The sequence below is a fragment of the Uncinocarpus reesii genome, genomic scaffold, assembly GCF_000003515.1.
Source record: "Uncinocarpus reesii 1704 scaffold_1 genomic scaffold, whole genome shotgun sequence".
NCBI classification, from domain to species: Eukaryota; Fungi; Ascomycota; class Eurotiomycetes; order Onygenales; family Onygenaceae; genus Uncinocarpus; species Uncinocarpus reesii.
In genome coordinates this window covers 2,115,197-2,129,500 of record NW_003052500.1, presented here as the reverse complement: position 1 = coordinate 2,129,500, position 14,304 = coordinate 2,115,197, and the positions used below count along the sequence as shown (strand labels likewise).

Genomic DNA, 14,304 nt, shown 5'->3' with positions numbered 1-14,304 from the left:
ATTTCCTGCTTTCTAGTAACCTGCCTGACTACTCTCTTGAACGAGACAGCCTTTGCTTTCCTCCACTCCCCCATCCTCATTCACCTTGTGCTCTACCGTTCGGCTTCTGCAGAGGGCCACAATGACTTTTTGCTACTTGGGCCCAGTGGCTCGGGCAAGACGGCATTCTGCGCACTGGTGAGGACACTCTGGAAAGTTAGAGGATGCTGAGAGCTACAACGTGTTGCTAATCTTTCGTCTATCTTCCCCCAAGCTTGAGCGCAAATCCAGTCGAGCCCCGAACGCGAATCCACAAACACACACGTCTCAGGCCTCGTCCTTTTGTACCCGCAACCTTGCCTTTCGTCCATTCAGGTGGGCTCCAACGCGTACCGATCGGTGAACGATCCAACCCTAGCCGATCACCGGAAAACTCAAGTCAAGTACCGGGTTCGCGATACACCCGGACATGGAAAACTGCGAGACGCGCAGGGCATTTCACAGCTAAAATCCATGGCTGACTCGAAGCCCACAAAGGGAACTGCGCGCGGTGTCATTTTCATGGTGGATGCGGGCACCATCATGGATGAAACGGAACTGAGGGATGCGGCGGGATACCTCCACGACGTACTCTTGATCCTACAAAGAAGACTTGCAAATAGCCGGAATAGCGTGTTCAGGAAGCTACCGGATGTTCCAGTCATGATCGCCGCGAACAAGCAAGATCTATTTACTGCTTTGCCCGCCAACTCTGTGAAACAAAGGCTGGAGGCGGAGATTGAGAGGATTCGCCAATCGCGGAGAAAAGGCGTTCTTGATGCGGACGTCAATGCGGGCGATGATGAACAAGAAATTCTAGGAAGCGATGAGGGCCAGGAGAAATTCACATTTAAGCTGCTGGAAGAAGAAGTCGGTGTAAGTGTAAACGTTGTTGGAGGCTCAGTCAGATCGAATGATGGAACCGATGCTGGAGTCTGGCAGTGGGAAGAGTAGATCGGATCTCGTCTATAATAAGGAGTATATTGTTTCTCGTTCTATAACACGACTCGCTTTTTTTGCTTGTACAGCTTCAAAACTGGAATTCTCGATGAATCCGATGGCATCACTGGCTGCCTGGGTGCCGTGCGGACGGCCTGCTTCTCAACTATAGTTGAGCCTACCCGCCAACTTAGGGGATATCGGTGATGGGCGCTCTGATCGGTCCCCTGGACTACGAGGACAGGTTGGTTTTGCGACTTTCATCGGCCATTCTGGCCCAACCAGCTCTTTCTCCAGGGCACATGGAATGTCGCAGTGGCTTAGGCAGTGCCTATTCAGATCTCAAAAGGAATAATTGCAGCTGATTTGGGCTAAACAGACATGCTGAGTTTGTCAAAGATGTCTTAGGTCTCAAGTGTCTCAGCCTATGCTGTTGATAGATATAGATATGCACAAGATTTCCACCCCAGGCCCGAGTTTGCTTGTTGAAAGTCAGGCATCCTTATCCAAACATATGAACCTCCATCAAAGAGCCACAACATGCATCTAGAGCGCTTGCGCTTAAACAATATATACAGGACAGACAAATGGAACTACATACAATCAAAGTCTATTATCACATGGTGCTTCCGACGGACTCTGATGGGACTCAAGCATTCAGTTTAGTCTGATTTAGCAACCATGTGAGCAAATCGACCTTGGTAGCAACAGCCACGGGCTTCATATTCCCCTGTTCATCTTTCTCAGTGACCACTGCAGCACTATTCCATTCAAAGAATCTGTTCAGCGTGCTGAGTGGAGTGTCACGCGTGATCTCAACGAACTTGCGGCCTTTGCCTTGTCGGTTGGACACGTCCAGCCCGCTCAAAGCGCGAGGGTCTGTGACTACCTCTGAGAGTTTTGAGAAATCGAACATGAGTTCAGAAACGGGAGATTTGCCTGTTGCTCGTCCGCGGGCGATCCAGCTGAGAATGTTTCCGAGGGTGACTATGCCGACGAGGCGGCGGCCGGCAGGGGCTAGAACGGGCAGCTGGTCGAAGCCCTTCTCGCGCATGGTTTCAATGGCGAGTTCGCAGGGGGAGTTGGATGATACTGTTGTCACGGGCTTGAGTCTGAGCTCTCTCACTTTGGCGCCGGCGAATTGATCCCGGGAACCTTTAGGTTGGACTTCGGGAGACGGGGGGATGGTAGCTGGGGTGGCTGGGAGAAGGTCGTTGGCTGCGAGCCAGTCGTCATCGGCGAACTGGATGAGATGTCAGTCTTGCACCATAGAAGGATGGAAAGGGTGTACACCATACTTTTGTTAAATAACTTCGAATGCTATCGGGAAGAACAACGACAACGACGTCATCTTTCTGAAATTTGAAGTCTTTCGATGCCTGTGCCAGCGCAGCGATGGCACTTCCACTGCTTCCACCCACCAAGAGACCCTCCTCAGCAATCAGTTGTCTGGCGTATTGGAAAGATTCCTTGTCTGCAGTCTTGTACCACTTGTCCACGGAGTCTCGGTCAAGGACGTCTGGAATGAAGTCATATCCAATTCCTTCAACTTTGTAGGGCTCATTTTTGTGTTCTTCGTTTAGAGCTTCCGGCACGGCCAGGATTGAGCCCTGTGGGTCGGCGGCAATGACCGTCACTTTGGGGTTGTGCTTCCTCAGACCACGAGAGAGACCGGTGATGGTCCCTCCAGTGCCTGCACCGGCAACAATCGCCGTAATCTTCCCGTCAGTTTGGGTCCAGATTTCCTCTGCGGTGCCGTACTCGTGAGCCAGCGGGTTATCTGCGTTGCCATATTGATCTAAGATATGGGCATTCGGCAACTCCTTCTCCAACCTCTTAGCTACCCCAATATGGGATTCTGGAGAATCGTATGCTGCTTCGGTAGGTGTACGGATAATCGTTGCATTCAGTGCGCGGAGAACAGCGACCTTTTCCGCAGACATCTTCTCCGGTAGGGTAATAATGGCCTTGTATCCCTTGACCGCCGCGACGAGGGCCAACCCAATCCCGCTATCAAGTCAAGCACATATCAGCGAATATGCTTGACAATTCTCCATGCCGTGAATCTTCCAACTTACGTATTTCCACTGGTGGGTTCAATCAGCGTATCTCCGGGCTTTATCCTTCCGCTGCGTTCGGCCTGTTCGATCATACGGAGGGCGATTCGGTCCTTTACGCTTCCTCCGGCATTGAAGAACTCTAGTTTCGCGTAAACGGTGGCTTCGATTCCAAGGCTCTTTGGGATTTTGTTCAACCGGACGAGAGGGGTGTTGCCAATCTGCTGCGTAACGGCGTCCATTGCGCCTGGAGGGGCTCTCGCTGCGCGCTCGGCCATTTCGTCTGTCGTTGAAGCAAGCACAGTGCCTAGAGGGTAGATATGAGGGTGTAGTATGGAATTCGAAAGATAACTAGAGGTTGAATTATATCCCAGCAGGTTTGCGCGCGCCCTGTCTTATAAAAGAGAAGGATTGTTCACCGCGGGGTTTCGTCCACAGGGCGAGATGGAATTGCCTTTGACAAGCAACTAACAAAGCTTCTCCTGAACATCAACGGGCCGTTTGTAGCCGAGTCGACTCCATCCTTCATGTGTTTGTGTGAGCGAGTGAATTGGACAAATTCAATTGAGATGCGCCATGTGAATAGCAGGTTCATCTCCAGCTTCCACCGGTTTCAGGGACTGAATGCGCCATAAACTGGCCCTCTTATCCTCTTATCCGGCGTCGGCACCACTGGGATCAATCCCCATGTGGCCGACCAGTGCTCGCCCTTGAACTGCGACAGGGTAACTACCTGGCTACCTTGTCAGGATGGCCCAGCAGCCCAGGGGCCAGCCAGTGAAGATAAGTGTGGACTGTCTGAGACGAACTCATAGTTTGCGGTTAGAGGCCACGATATCGCTCCTCTGTGTTTTCAAAGAAACTCAAGACCATTGATTTCCGGCCGTCATTGTGTTAATCGCATCAAGATCTGATTTCACAGTGACACCACCGTGGATACGACTCAGTATTGCACTGCATCTCAACTGGTCTGCTCGTTGCAGTTGGCGCAAGATGCCCACCAGGCATTCTCTACACACAGACCCAGGCAAGCAGTCTGATGAAATGCCACAAGCTGTACAGATGCCATATAAAGTTGAAACTGAAGGCTTGACGAAAAACTCTCACCGTATGCTACCTGGCGTTCTGACAATTAAAACCATGCAGGGCAATGGCTGTAGGTATCACTCAGATTTAATGATCGCTTTGACAAGAGTGGGCATTTCGTGATGTATATGCAGCTAGAAAGGTTGGGCAATTGTAACAACGTTGGTAAGCGCAGATATATTTCATGAAATCGGATACCATGGCTAACAAGAAAAGCTCCAGTGACCTCTGTTCGTTCTGCCCCATTGCATGACCCATCCTTGAGACTGGGGATGGAAACCGGCATTTATTGTGCACCTTGCAAAGCTTCGACGAAATTTGCATCAGATATAGAAACAACCCAAACATATGCGCTTGTCTCCGCTGGAATATCAGCGTGGATTTGCAGGCTGCTTACAAAGCTGGAAAGCCGAACCATGCTCCTCCCTGGTGTGCTCCCGCAGCCTCAACACTCGAGGTGATGTGCTGGTCCCGTCATATCGTTCCGCCGTAAGATAAAAAACGTCACTCGGGTATTCCGACAACGGGTCTTGAATAACCATAATGGTCGTTGTCTCGGTGCTGGGATGATAGACCTGGATCGCCGTTGCGCCCCGGTCGGTCAGGATAGGAGTTGCACCGTCCGTGATCATCGGAAAACGGATATATTTCTTGGTCTTGACATCGCGAATAAAGTGGAACTCTTCATTTCCCCAAGGTTCAAATTCCCACAGTTGGGTTCCGTCAGGCTGGAATTCGATGAGGCCGCTAGTGGAGCCTTCGGTGCTGATGACAGCAATATCGCCGTTGATGAAAGTGCTCCAGGTGTAGTTGCCAGTGAAGGCGAAGCAACCAAAGTTATGGAAGGTGGCCCAGAGGCCAAGGGCAAATGGAAAGGTAACGCGCATTGTGCCGATGAAGCGCAGAGAAGCACAATAATTGAAGAAGGGAGGAGTTGATTTTGTTTCTCTCCGGGTTCAGGAGATATTGAAGAGCCGCTCAACCTTTTAAGCATTTGGCCTGAGCTCAATGGAAGAGCAGCCGTTCGCGGGCCGAATCCACTTAAGCCATCGGGACAGGGATGTATGCATCTGGAAGAGCTCGTGGGGGTTCCGAGGAGAGCACTGCATGAGTTGTGAGCATCTTGATACGAGGAATTCGGCGACATGAACCTGGCCGGTGTGCCCCTGTTGCCTTAGGCAAAAGGCTTAGTCACAGTGACATTCCTGGGATCATGATTTTGACATGTCGATGATCTTTGCGCCAGATAAGCATCCGGTCAGCACAGCTTATCCTTGCTTTGCTCCAGAAACATGACCGTCAGCAGGCTTGGGTTGCATTCTGTCGCGATTTCACTCTTTACTCCTCACTTTGTTGTGCTGACATGAAGCACAGAATATTTTCAACCGGCGATATCAAATCTAAAAATGGGAATCCGATGAATGTTGATCTCGTGTTTTTGTTCAAGACCCTGACCACGAGGGCCATGTTGCCCAGAGCAAAGGGCGTGAGTAAGAGTGACATTTCGGGTGGTATCGGTAAATCATGATGCTGACGGCGTCTCTCTTCACGGTTCTTCAGGGGACAATGGTGAGCCGCAGCCAGTTTGGGTTGCATTCAATGCATGATGGACGGGCATCAATCCACTGAGACATATCGTCTGCATCCGCGGAGCCAGAATTACAGACCGCATATATATCAGTAAAGGCAATCCACATCATCTCTTGTTCTACCACTCGCGCACCGGCCGGACCAGTTCTTCTTTCGATTCATATACCGTCTTCTAGAGCCGTTCCTTGAGTGAAAAAGGCCCGATATCTCAACAATGCGTTTCCTATTCGCCGCCGCTCTCCTGACCACTCTGGCCAGCGCTGAGGTCCTGAATGGATTCTTTTATATCACGGACCATAAAAACGGGCTATATGCCACGGCCACGAACACCACCGAGGGAGACGTTGTCAAATTCGTAGAAAACGACAGGAATTACTGGCGAATTGACAACATCAGCGATGGCCTCCACCCGTGGCATGTTCTCAGCGACCAGACCAAATCAAGATTCCCTCCCGATCGCCTTGTCACTGCTCAGATTTGGTTCCCCGAATACAAGGACGGCGCGGTCGCGAGGCTCGAAAGCAACTCGGTGTCACTCTTCGAAGTGAACACTGCCAATGATGCGCTCTTCATGCTTGTTTCAACCGACTCGCCGGCTCCGCATCCGTCAGAGAGGCTAGCATGGACGGTTGAGACTCTAAGCAGGGAGGAACCGATTCGGGTCTTGAAATTAAGACGTTACGAGGGGAAAACGAACCAGCGCTTTAACCTCGTCAAACGGACCGAGCCTGAGTGTTTTGAGAAGAACTGCTGAGGGGCCATGCCATACGGTGGCCGGGTGGAGGTGCCGCACTGCCGTTGACGCTCCCTTCCTCTCTCTCTATCCTCTTCGCCGGCCCAGAGAGCGGTGGCTTGAGTAGTGACGACGCAATTGGCAGAGACCGGATTTCGACACGGGGCCATACGATGGGCAATTCCTGGAATAGCGGGGGCCTCTTGAGCATCCATCTGAGAATCGTGAGGTTAGCTGTCTTGTTATGTGGAATGTGCCGTATTAGTTTAACTGCAATTGAGCTTCCAAATAATCAAAGGCAAGCGTGGCGATAACCTACCAAATCTTCTGTGATAACCGGGGTGGTTCATCACATCCTGCTGTCTCCGTGCAGCGTCTTGTGCATCGGCCCTAATAAGCCCATCGGGAGCTCCAAGTGAGGCATCATCTCAGCTGCTGTGAGTGCCTGTAGATCTGGTTCTTCCCTTGTAGTTACCTGGGACGATAGAGTGCAATTCAGAGCTTGCTCAGTCAACCTAAGCAGGGGGTATTAACTAACCTGTGGCCCGTGTGCCAAACCCCAACATGACCCCTTACTAATAACAAGGAGCTTCTTTCTAGGCTCGGCCCGTCCGCAGGAACTCTCGAGATATTACTCCGTACAGGGGTCAAATTGATATCCAAGGCGTGGGAAAAGCATTGCTCTGTCAACCAAGATGTTATTATCATCTAATCTCATCTGCCTTTTGTCTGGTGAATGTGTATTTTAGTTACACAGTTTGTTTTCCAAGCTGAGCATGCTGACCCCATTGAAGCATTCTGGGACACTCCCCGGCAGATCTTCATTTGAGACAATTTAATCACAGTGAGATGCAACGGGAATCCTGGTTCATTCAATCACCATCCATCAGCTCCCCATGACAGTGGACAACTCATCGACAATGGCTGTGCAACTTTCTCTTTGCTTTCAGCATATTCACCCCTGCTGGCCTGCTAGTTCTACTTCATGACATTCCCCCTTCAACTACTCTTTCTTCACCTACCACTCCTTCTAACACTTAGCCATTGACCTGGTATTTTACGTTTGGGGACAGGATACCTGCGGGCAGGAATGCGTTGAAGTGCATCCATCACCCCAGGATAGATCGTTGAAGCCATAATCTTCGTCCCTCTTTCTTTCTCACTTTAAGACAAGCTCAACCTGATAGGTACTGTTGCTGCCCCAGAGGCAACGCAAAATGAGTGCGCTACAGTCCGATCCGAATCCTCCTCGTGAGTCCAATACTACTGCGCCCTCGTCTCCTAACATCGCGGCCAAAGCGGAGCAGTCGATTCTTCCACTCCACCACAGAAAGGGTCGCGCATTCTTCCGGGTCGACACGGCTGGCGAGAGCGGGAGAGCCGGTTTCAACCCTCTGTTCTTCCTCAAGATCTGCTGGAGAAGCACAACGCCCTTGTCAAAATATGTTAATGTGCTGTGGCCGTTTGTTCCCCCCGCAATCGTTCTGCATTTTGCTCGACCGGACCTGCATCTGTGGGTGTTTAGCTTAAATTACATTGCCATGGTCCCCTCCGCCAATCTGCTGGGTTTTGCGGGCGGAGAACTGGCGAGGAAGATGCCCAAGGTCCTGGGAGTGTTGCTTGAAACCCTTTTGAGCGGCACAGTCGAGATCGTCCTGTTTATGGTTTTGATTTCCAATGACCACAACAACAACCTCATACCCGTTATACAAGCTGCCATTCTGGGATCTATTTTAGCGAACCTTCTTCTTTGCTTAGGCTGCTGCTTCTTCATGGGGGGGCTGCGCCGTAACGAACAGGTTTTCCACGAAGTGGTCAGTGAAACTGGATCGGGGTTGATGCTGGTCGCGGGTTTCGGCCTTATGATTCCCAGCGCATTTTATTCTGCTTTGGCTGGTAGCACCTCCTCTGACGGGGCATTCACAGCAGCCGTTCTACTCAACAATACCCGTACCATTAGTCGCGCGACCTCCATCATCCTGGTAGTTGCATTTTTTCTGTAAGCTTGCTCCTTATGCTATAAACGCGATTGATGGAGCTGACCAGCTCCAGATTCCTCTGGTTTAACTTGCGAAGCCATCATGGTATCTATGACGAAGTTCTTGAATTCGATGAGGCCCAGGATGAAGACAGAGTTGAGGAATCACGACGGGCCAAGCTTACCCTGACCGAAGCCGTCATCGCTGTCCTGATTTCCCTCATTTGCGTATGCTTTCACGCCGTTTTCCTTGTCCAGAAAATCCCAGCGATCGTCGAACGAGGGGTGCCAGACAACTTTATAGGTCTCATCCTCGTTCCGTTGGTTGAAAAAGCTGCCGAGCACTTGACAGCCATCGATGAAGCATGGTAAGTTGCAAAACCGCAATACCCGTATTGCTCTGGTGTGGATTTCTTATTAACCCCTTTGCACGCATAGGGATAACCAAATAAACCTTGCTTTATCTCACTGCCTCGCTCCATCGATTCAAACAGCCCTTTTCAACGCTCCTCTGGTCGTAATCGTGGGCTGGGGACTGGGCAAGCAGATGGACCTCAATTTCGAGATATTCATGATTGTGTTGCTGGTACTGTCGATCATCGTCGTGGGTAATTTCCTCCGCGACCGCAAGTCGAATTATCTCGAAGGAGGTCTTCTTGTTCTTGTATACTTGATCATTGCGGTGACGAGCTGGTACTACCCAAACCCTCATGATGACGCTACCAATTTGCAGCTACCACACGACGATTCCTCTGGGCACTAACTAGAAAACATCATCTTCTTGCTGCTTTATGCATTTAATTCCCTAGGTCCTGCTGGATAGAACTTAGAGCGAGAGACATTTAGATAGCCCTTTATATTCCACACTCCTTTGTCAATGCTGTGGTTTTCAGGTCCAAATTTCACTCGCTGGTCCCAATGCACGTCTGTCATTGCCTTTGGATCATCAGGCTTGGCATGCACCACTTCGTCTTTGACCTGGCCAACCTCTTGAAAATGAACAATATCAGCTCTAGTTTTGCGTCAATCCGGCAACCACACACGGCTTCTACGTAGGCTGCTCTTGATAACATGGAGGAAGAAATTGTTGCCATTTTTGAAGCGCGCAATATTCCCTTCAAATATGAAGATATTCGCACCGCGCTGGAGAACCCTGAGACTAGGGCTTGGGTCCGTAAACACCTCAATGATGATACGCTGCTCTCCAAGGAGGAAATGACTTTGTAAGGGTTGACAATATACTTTTTGCTTGTTCCTATATTCCTGCTAACCATCGCGCATAGGTACCCCAAAATAGAGAATTCTGCGGGATTCAAGTCTATTATACAAGGCAATGATCTGTCCATGACGAGACCGATCATGGAACATGAGATCAAGGCGGCAATTGAATCGCTAAAAGCTTCAACGGCTGCGGTTGATAGTCAAACCGAAGCCTTGAGGCTGCAGTGCAAGGAACTCAAGGCCCAAATCCGCGATGCCCGTCAAATTGACCAACAATGCTCAAAGGCAACGGCAAGATTGACAAGTGGACATTTGGCGGAAAAGCAGCGTGTTGATTTGATGGTATGGGTTTCTTACCTTGCTTGGTAATTGGCTTTTTATAGAGAGATCCCTAACGTGGGCTTAGATTGAAGATTTGAGACAAGATTTCGAGGAGAAGCTACAAGCGGCCCAGAAAGTGTTGACAGCTGATCGAAATAACCTGCTTCCATCTACGTCCGTTATACTGAAGGAGCACGATGCTGTCCTTCGCAATATGGAAAAGGTGGCCGCAAGTTCCCAGTCCGCTGAAGAAATAAGTGCGTTAAAAAAGCGAGTCGGCGATCTTACTGCTTTACTGGCAAAATATATTGCTGAAGAAGTCAATTGTCGCCTAGATCGAGTATTCTTCGAAACAGTGGAAGCTAGTCAAGAGGCGGAAGATGACGACCCTGGTGTTTTGCAACAGCTCGAGAGCGTTGAAGCGGAAGTGAACTCTTTATACCCTGAGATCAGTGTTCTCTCCGATATGGCTGCAAAACAACGTTTTCAGTTGCCGATATTACAGGTTCTTGAGGAGTGGCAGGAACAATCCCAGCTAGGGGCTGAAGAACAGCTACAGCACGTGAGGTTTTCCGCGAAATCCGAATTGGCTAAAACACAGGAACTGATAACCTTGTAGGTACTGGAGACGCTGATTCAGTTGACTGAATCTACAAACCGGATGACTGGTAAACTGAACAACCGCCAAGCACATCAATCTTCAATGAATACACTTGCTGCTTCCTATCAGACAGAGGTGAATAGCCGTCAACTGCAAAACGCAAAACTGGAAAACAAACGATTGTCAAGACTCAGCACGAGACTATCGCAGGCGCACCTAACCCCGCGAGAGTCGCAAGGAGAGAAGCCCGGAACAGAAATGGAGGCATCCACACAGTCACTGGAAAGCCTACTTAGACGGCTCGGAATCTCGTTCTCTTCTCTGCAGAATGCAGAGTCGACCGAGGTAGTCCATGATCTGCTGAATGAAAAGAGATCGCACATGTCGGATATGCTTGAGAACCTCTATGCGACAGCAGCTTCTCCTCTCCCCTCGCACTTGGACTCTGCCGACAAAGCCACGCAACTTCTGTCGTCGGCGATGTATTGCGATGCGGATTTCGAGCTCTCCTTGCGGGACAGGAATCAGGAGCAGAAGATTTCGAACTTGGAAACACTTATTGGGGCTATTCAGAAGGGCATTGACAATTCGAACACCGATATTCTACATCAGTCAGATCGTGCTAGGGAGAATTTCATGGAGAGATGGGGCTGATGGTGTCCTACACTTCAATGCGCAGATAAGGAGTAATATATGGACCCAAATCCAGTGCAATGGAATGACTAGTTAAGCATAACTAATTAACTGACAAGGCTCACCCTACGGAGGAGTTTTACACCAAAGCAAGCCTTTTGCAGCTCCTTCGTATCATTGGATTTCCCAGATGGTTGGGCGTCGTTAGCCCTGGTGCTGGTGTGCGCCACTAGTGTTCTCGGCTTGACAACAAGCGAAATGCTGCTGCGCTCGACTCTTAACTACTGAAGAGGGGGTGAATTCGAACAAGGCTCGCTTCGAGAAGAGAGCACTAATGCTGAGCCATCTGGTGGTCGATGTTCCTTGTTTGGTTGACTCTTGCGGCATGATTTGTCCACTATTATGAGTCGGAAATATGCGTCAAGATATCAATTTTCTCAAGGGTGTATTTCGAGCTCAGACAACCGAGATACCCAGCTCTTCTCCCAAGCGTCGATTTTCCGGGTGGGAGTTCAGCATCAGAGCATGCAGCATAGCTGTGAGCCTTACCCTCGTTGCAAACTTTACTGGAACTGTCTATGTGATCGCAACATACGGTTTCAATGGTGGGCTAGTCGCGATTTTCACTGGCGACTGTGGATATGCCAAACGGTTGAATATCTGGCTGCATTTGCTGATCAACGTCCTGAGCACTGTGTTACTCTCAGCAAGCAACTGCTGCATGCAGGGTCTCAGTTCGCCCTCCAGAGACGATATCGACAATGCTCATCAGAATGGGAAATGGCTTGATGTGGGAGTTCCGAGTTTACGAAACCTTTCGTCTATTGATCGGCGTCGACGGTGCCTTTGGTTTTTCGTTTGCGTGTCATCTTTACCATTGCATTTGATGTACGTGACCAGATCGCATGTGCTTGAATTATCTGACTTCGTCACGCAAGGTTCAACTCCGCTGTCTTCTCTTCTCTGTCGGCGCATCAATACTCAGTTTTGACCGTTGCGGCGGATTATGCGTCTAATGCGAATTGGACGGCCAATGAGAGCTCCGTTTCACCACTCGAGAGGGGCCGCATAGCGAAAATACAGCAAGGCTATGCTTATTACCAGAGATTGGAAAGAGACATGTGCGTCAGTGAATATGGAAAGCAATATCTCACGTCTCGACGCAATGTCATTCTTGTCGCAACGGAGACTGATGCAGACTCTAAAATGATCCTGGATTATCAATATGTCACGCCAAAATGGGACCCCTGGAATATGAAAGATTCTTTCAACTGGATTTGCGGTAATGTCGATGCACCTCATTGTGATATCAACGCTGTGCTGGGTTCATCAAACTGGACAGTGGCTGGAAATACACCTGTGGATTACTGTCTGGGCGAGGTTGTGCCAGAACAATGTCGGATCTACTTTAGCTCTGCTGTGATGATTGGAGTCATCATTGCAAACTTCGCCAAGTTCATATCTTTATGGGTTGCGGCGTTGAAGTATACCAAACCGACGTTAGTCACTATGGGCGATGCCATCACATCCTTTTTGAAATCCCCTGATCCCTGGACGCTGGGAATGTGCTTTGTTCAGAAGGAAGATCTAAGAGCTTCCTCTGAGCCCCACGCATTACAGTCCCCACGTGCGTGGGCTCCAAAGAAGCGTTTTTGGTTTCAGACAGTCGGTGGTTTGTATCTGCTGCTGTTCGCTTTGTTGTGAGTGAATTTATTTTAGCAACCCTTTTTTTCTTTTAATCGCTAATTGTGTATTCAGCGCGGTTGGCAGCATCACTAGCTGTGCCGTTCTGCTCTGGCGGGCAGTTCACGAGCTGGACAAGCGAGGATCTCCAACGGACATAACCTCCCTGTGGAAGATGGGTTTCGGGACGGTCAACGCCTTCTCACTCATCGCTCCGGAGGTCGACTATGGAAAGCTACCCTTTGCTTTCAAATCGACGATCGGAGCCATTGTTCTTGTCAACATGCCCCAGCTTATTTTGTCACTGTCCTATTTGGTGATCAACAGAAACATGACCGCCATGCTCACTGCTAGGGAACTGAGTACTTTTGCCTCCAAGAGAAAACCGCTACGAGTCACCTCGCCCGCAGGCGAGCAGCGGTCGACGTACTTTCTTCAACTACCCTATCGATACGCCATTCCATTAGTGTTTGTATCCACGGTGCTGCACTGGCTGGTATCCCAGAGCTTTTTCATCGCGAAGATTGTGGCACTCGAAGACGGCAAGGAGAATGCGGATAATAGCACAGCGGTCTTTGGGTATTCTGCTATTGCGTTGGTGTTTGTATTGGTGGCGGCATGTGTCTTGGTTGTTGGAGTATGTTCCATAGGAGCGAGAACGTCCGGCTCTGGCACCCTTTTGGCAGGGGTTTGTAGTCTGGTGATTAGTGCAAGGTGTCATCCTTTACCTGAAGAAGGGGATATTTCTGCGAAGCCACTCCAATGGGGTGTTGTTAAACAGTATGCTGATGGCACGGGACACTGTGCTTTTAGCAGTGAGCTGGTGGAACAGCCGGTCCAGGGACGGTTATACTCCTAGGCTCGATGAAGTACTAAGGCTTTAGATTAATAGCAAGATACTAACTCCATATTCCGTGCTTGCAGGTGAGCAGTTCATGGCTTTCATAATATCATTGCCCGCTTCAATTGTTACGGGTAGGAAATCCGTCCTTGACTCATCATTTACACCACCAAGAAAAATGAGCATATCCTCAGGCATAACTTCATATTCAGAATCATACGTCATCTCCCGCTCCCCAATCTAGTGTATACAAAATTATATTATCTTCCAGATAATTAAACCATAAGGTAACCAAGAAGAAGTGCAACCAAGATCTGGAACAGGTACAAAAAAGGAAACTCGGCAAGAAGCGATATAAAATCAGACCAAAACCCATTCGCTCCCTCGTTTGATGAACTTGTCTATCATCAATCCAATATCGTTCAAGGCAAACCGGCAAACATAAAAACTGAAAAATTCCGCAGCATGGCGAGTAGACAGTTCTAAACCAACAAGTGTCTGAGATGAGTGTCTGAGGCCAGGATCCTCGACTTGTCGAGCGATTTGATCTAAATGCACAGCGGTTAGCAAATGATATACATGCGACGAGAGCAAAAGGATTAC

General features: G+C 49.5%; 7 protein-coding genes across 7 annotated transcripts in view; 5 read left to right on the top strand and 2 right to left on the bottom strand.

The window, feature by feature from the left end:
* UREG_00903 (uncharacterized protein) overlaps nt 1-1,475 on the top strand; it is a gene marked incomplete at both ends in the record, with an annotated part of 2,646 nt that extends 1,171 nt beyond the window's left edge. The window contains 4 exons of the mRNA XM_002541342.1: nt 50-177; nt 355-894; nt 1,130-1,201; nt 1,404-1,475. Of these exons, the coding sequence (XP_002541388.1) occupies nt 50-177; nt 355-894; nt 1,130-1,201; nt 1,404-1,475 (812 nt within the window). The remainder of the gene's footprint in view (nt 1-49; nt 178-354; nt 895-1,129; nt 1,202-1,403) is intronic.
* Nucleotides 1,476-1,606: 131 nt separating this feature from the next.
* UREG_00902 (cystathionine beta-synthase) lies at nt 1,607-3,292 on the bottom strand (the record flags this gene model as incomplete). Its single annotated transcript, XM_002541341.1, has 3 exons — nt 1,607-2,200; nt 2,256-2,967; nt 3,036-3,292. 3 exons carry the CDS (start codon nt 3,290-3,292, stop codon nt 1,607-1,609), a joined length of 1,563 nt encoding a protein of 520 aa, XP_002541387.1.
* A 1,179-nt stretch (nt 3,293-4,471) lies between these two features.
* On the bottom strand, nt 4,472-4,987 carry UREG_00901 (uncharacterized protein; the record flags this gene model as incomplete). The annotated part of the gene is made up of 1 exon (XM_002541340.1): nt 4,472-4,987. One exon carries the CDS (start codon nt 4,985-4,987, stop codon nt 4,472-4,474), a length of 516 nt encoding a protein of 171 aa, XP_002541386.1.
* Nucleotides 4,988-5,904: 917 nt separating this feature from the next.
* On the top strand, nt 5,905-6,444 carry UREG_00900 (uncharacterized protein; the record flags this gene model as incomplete). Its single annotated transcript, XM_002541339.1, has 1 exon — nt 5,905-6,444. One exon carries the CDS (start codon nt 5,905-5,907, stop codon nt 6,442-6,444), a length of 540 nt encoding a protein of 179 aa, XP_002541385.1.
* Nucleotides 6,445-7,640: 1,196 nt separating this feature from the next.
* Nucleotides 7,641-9,164, top strand: UREG_00899 (uncharacterized protein; the record flags this gene model as incomplete). The annotated part of the gene is made up of 3 exons (XM_002541338.1): nt 7,641-8,422; nt 8,470-8,769; nt 8,840-9,164. The coding sequence occupies 3 exons, from the start codon at nt 7,641-7,643 to the stop codon at nt 9,162-9,164; spliced, it is 1,407 nt and encodes a 468-aa protein (XP_002541384.1).
* Nucleotides 9,165-9,760: 596 nt separating this feature from the next.
* Nucleotides 9,761-11,198, top strand: UREG_00898 (uncharacterized protein; the record flags this gene model as incomplete). Its single annotated transcript, XM_002541337.1, has 3 exons — nt 9,761-9,964; nt 10,029-10,505; nt 10,563-11,198. The coding sequence occupies 3 exons, from the start codon at nt 9,761-9,763 to the stop codon at nt 11,196-11,198; spliced, it is 1,317 nt and encodes a 438-aa protein (XP_002541383.1).
* A 752-nt stretch (nt 11,199-11,950) lies between these two features.
* Nucleotides 11,951-13,788, top strand: UREG_00897 (uncharacterized protein; the record flags this gene model as incomplete). Its single annotated transcript, XM_002541336.1, has 4 exons — nt 11,951-12,033; nt 12,116-12,877; nt 12,936-13,640; nt 13,785-13,788. 4 exons carry the CDS (start codon nt 11,951-11,953, stop codon nt 13,786-13,788), a joined length of 1,554 nt encoding a protein of 517 aa, XP_002541382.1.
* Between the last annotated feature and the right edge of the window lie 516 nt (nt 13,789-14,304).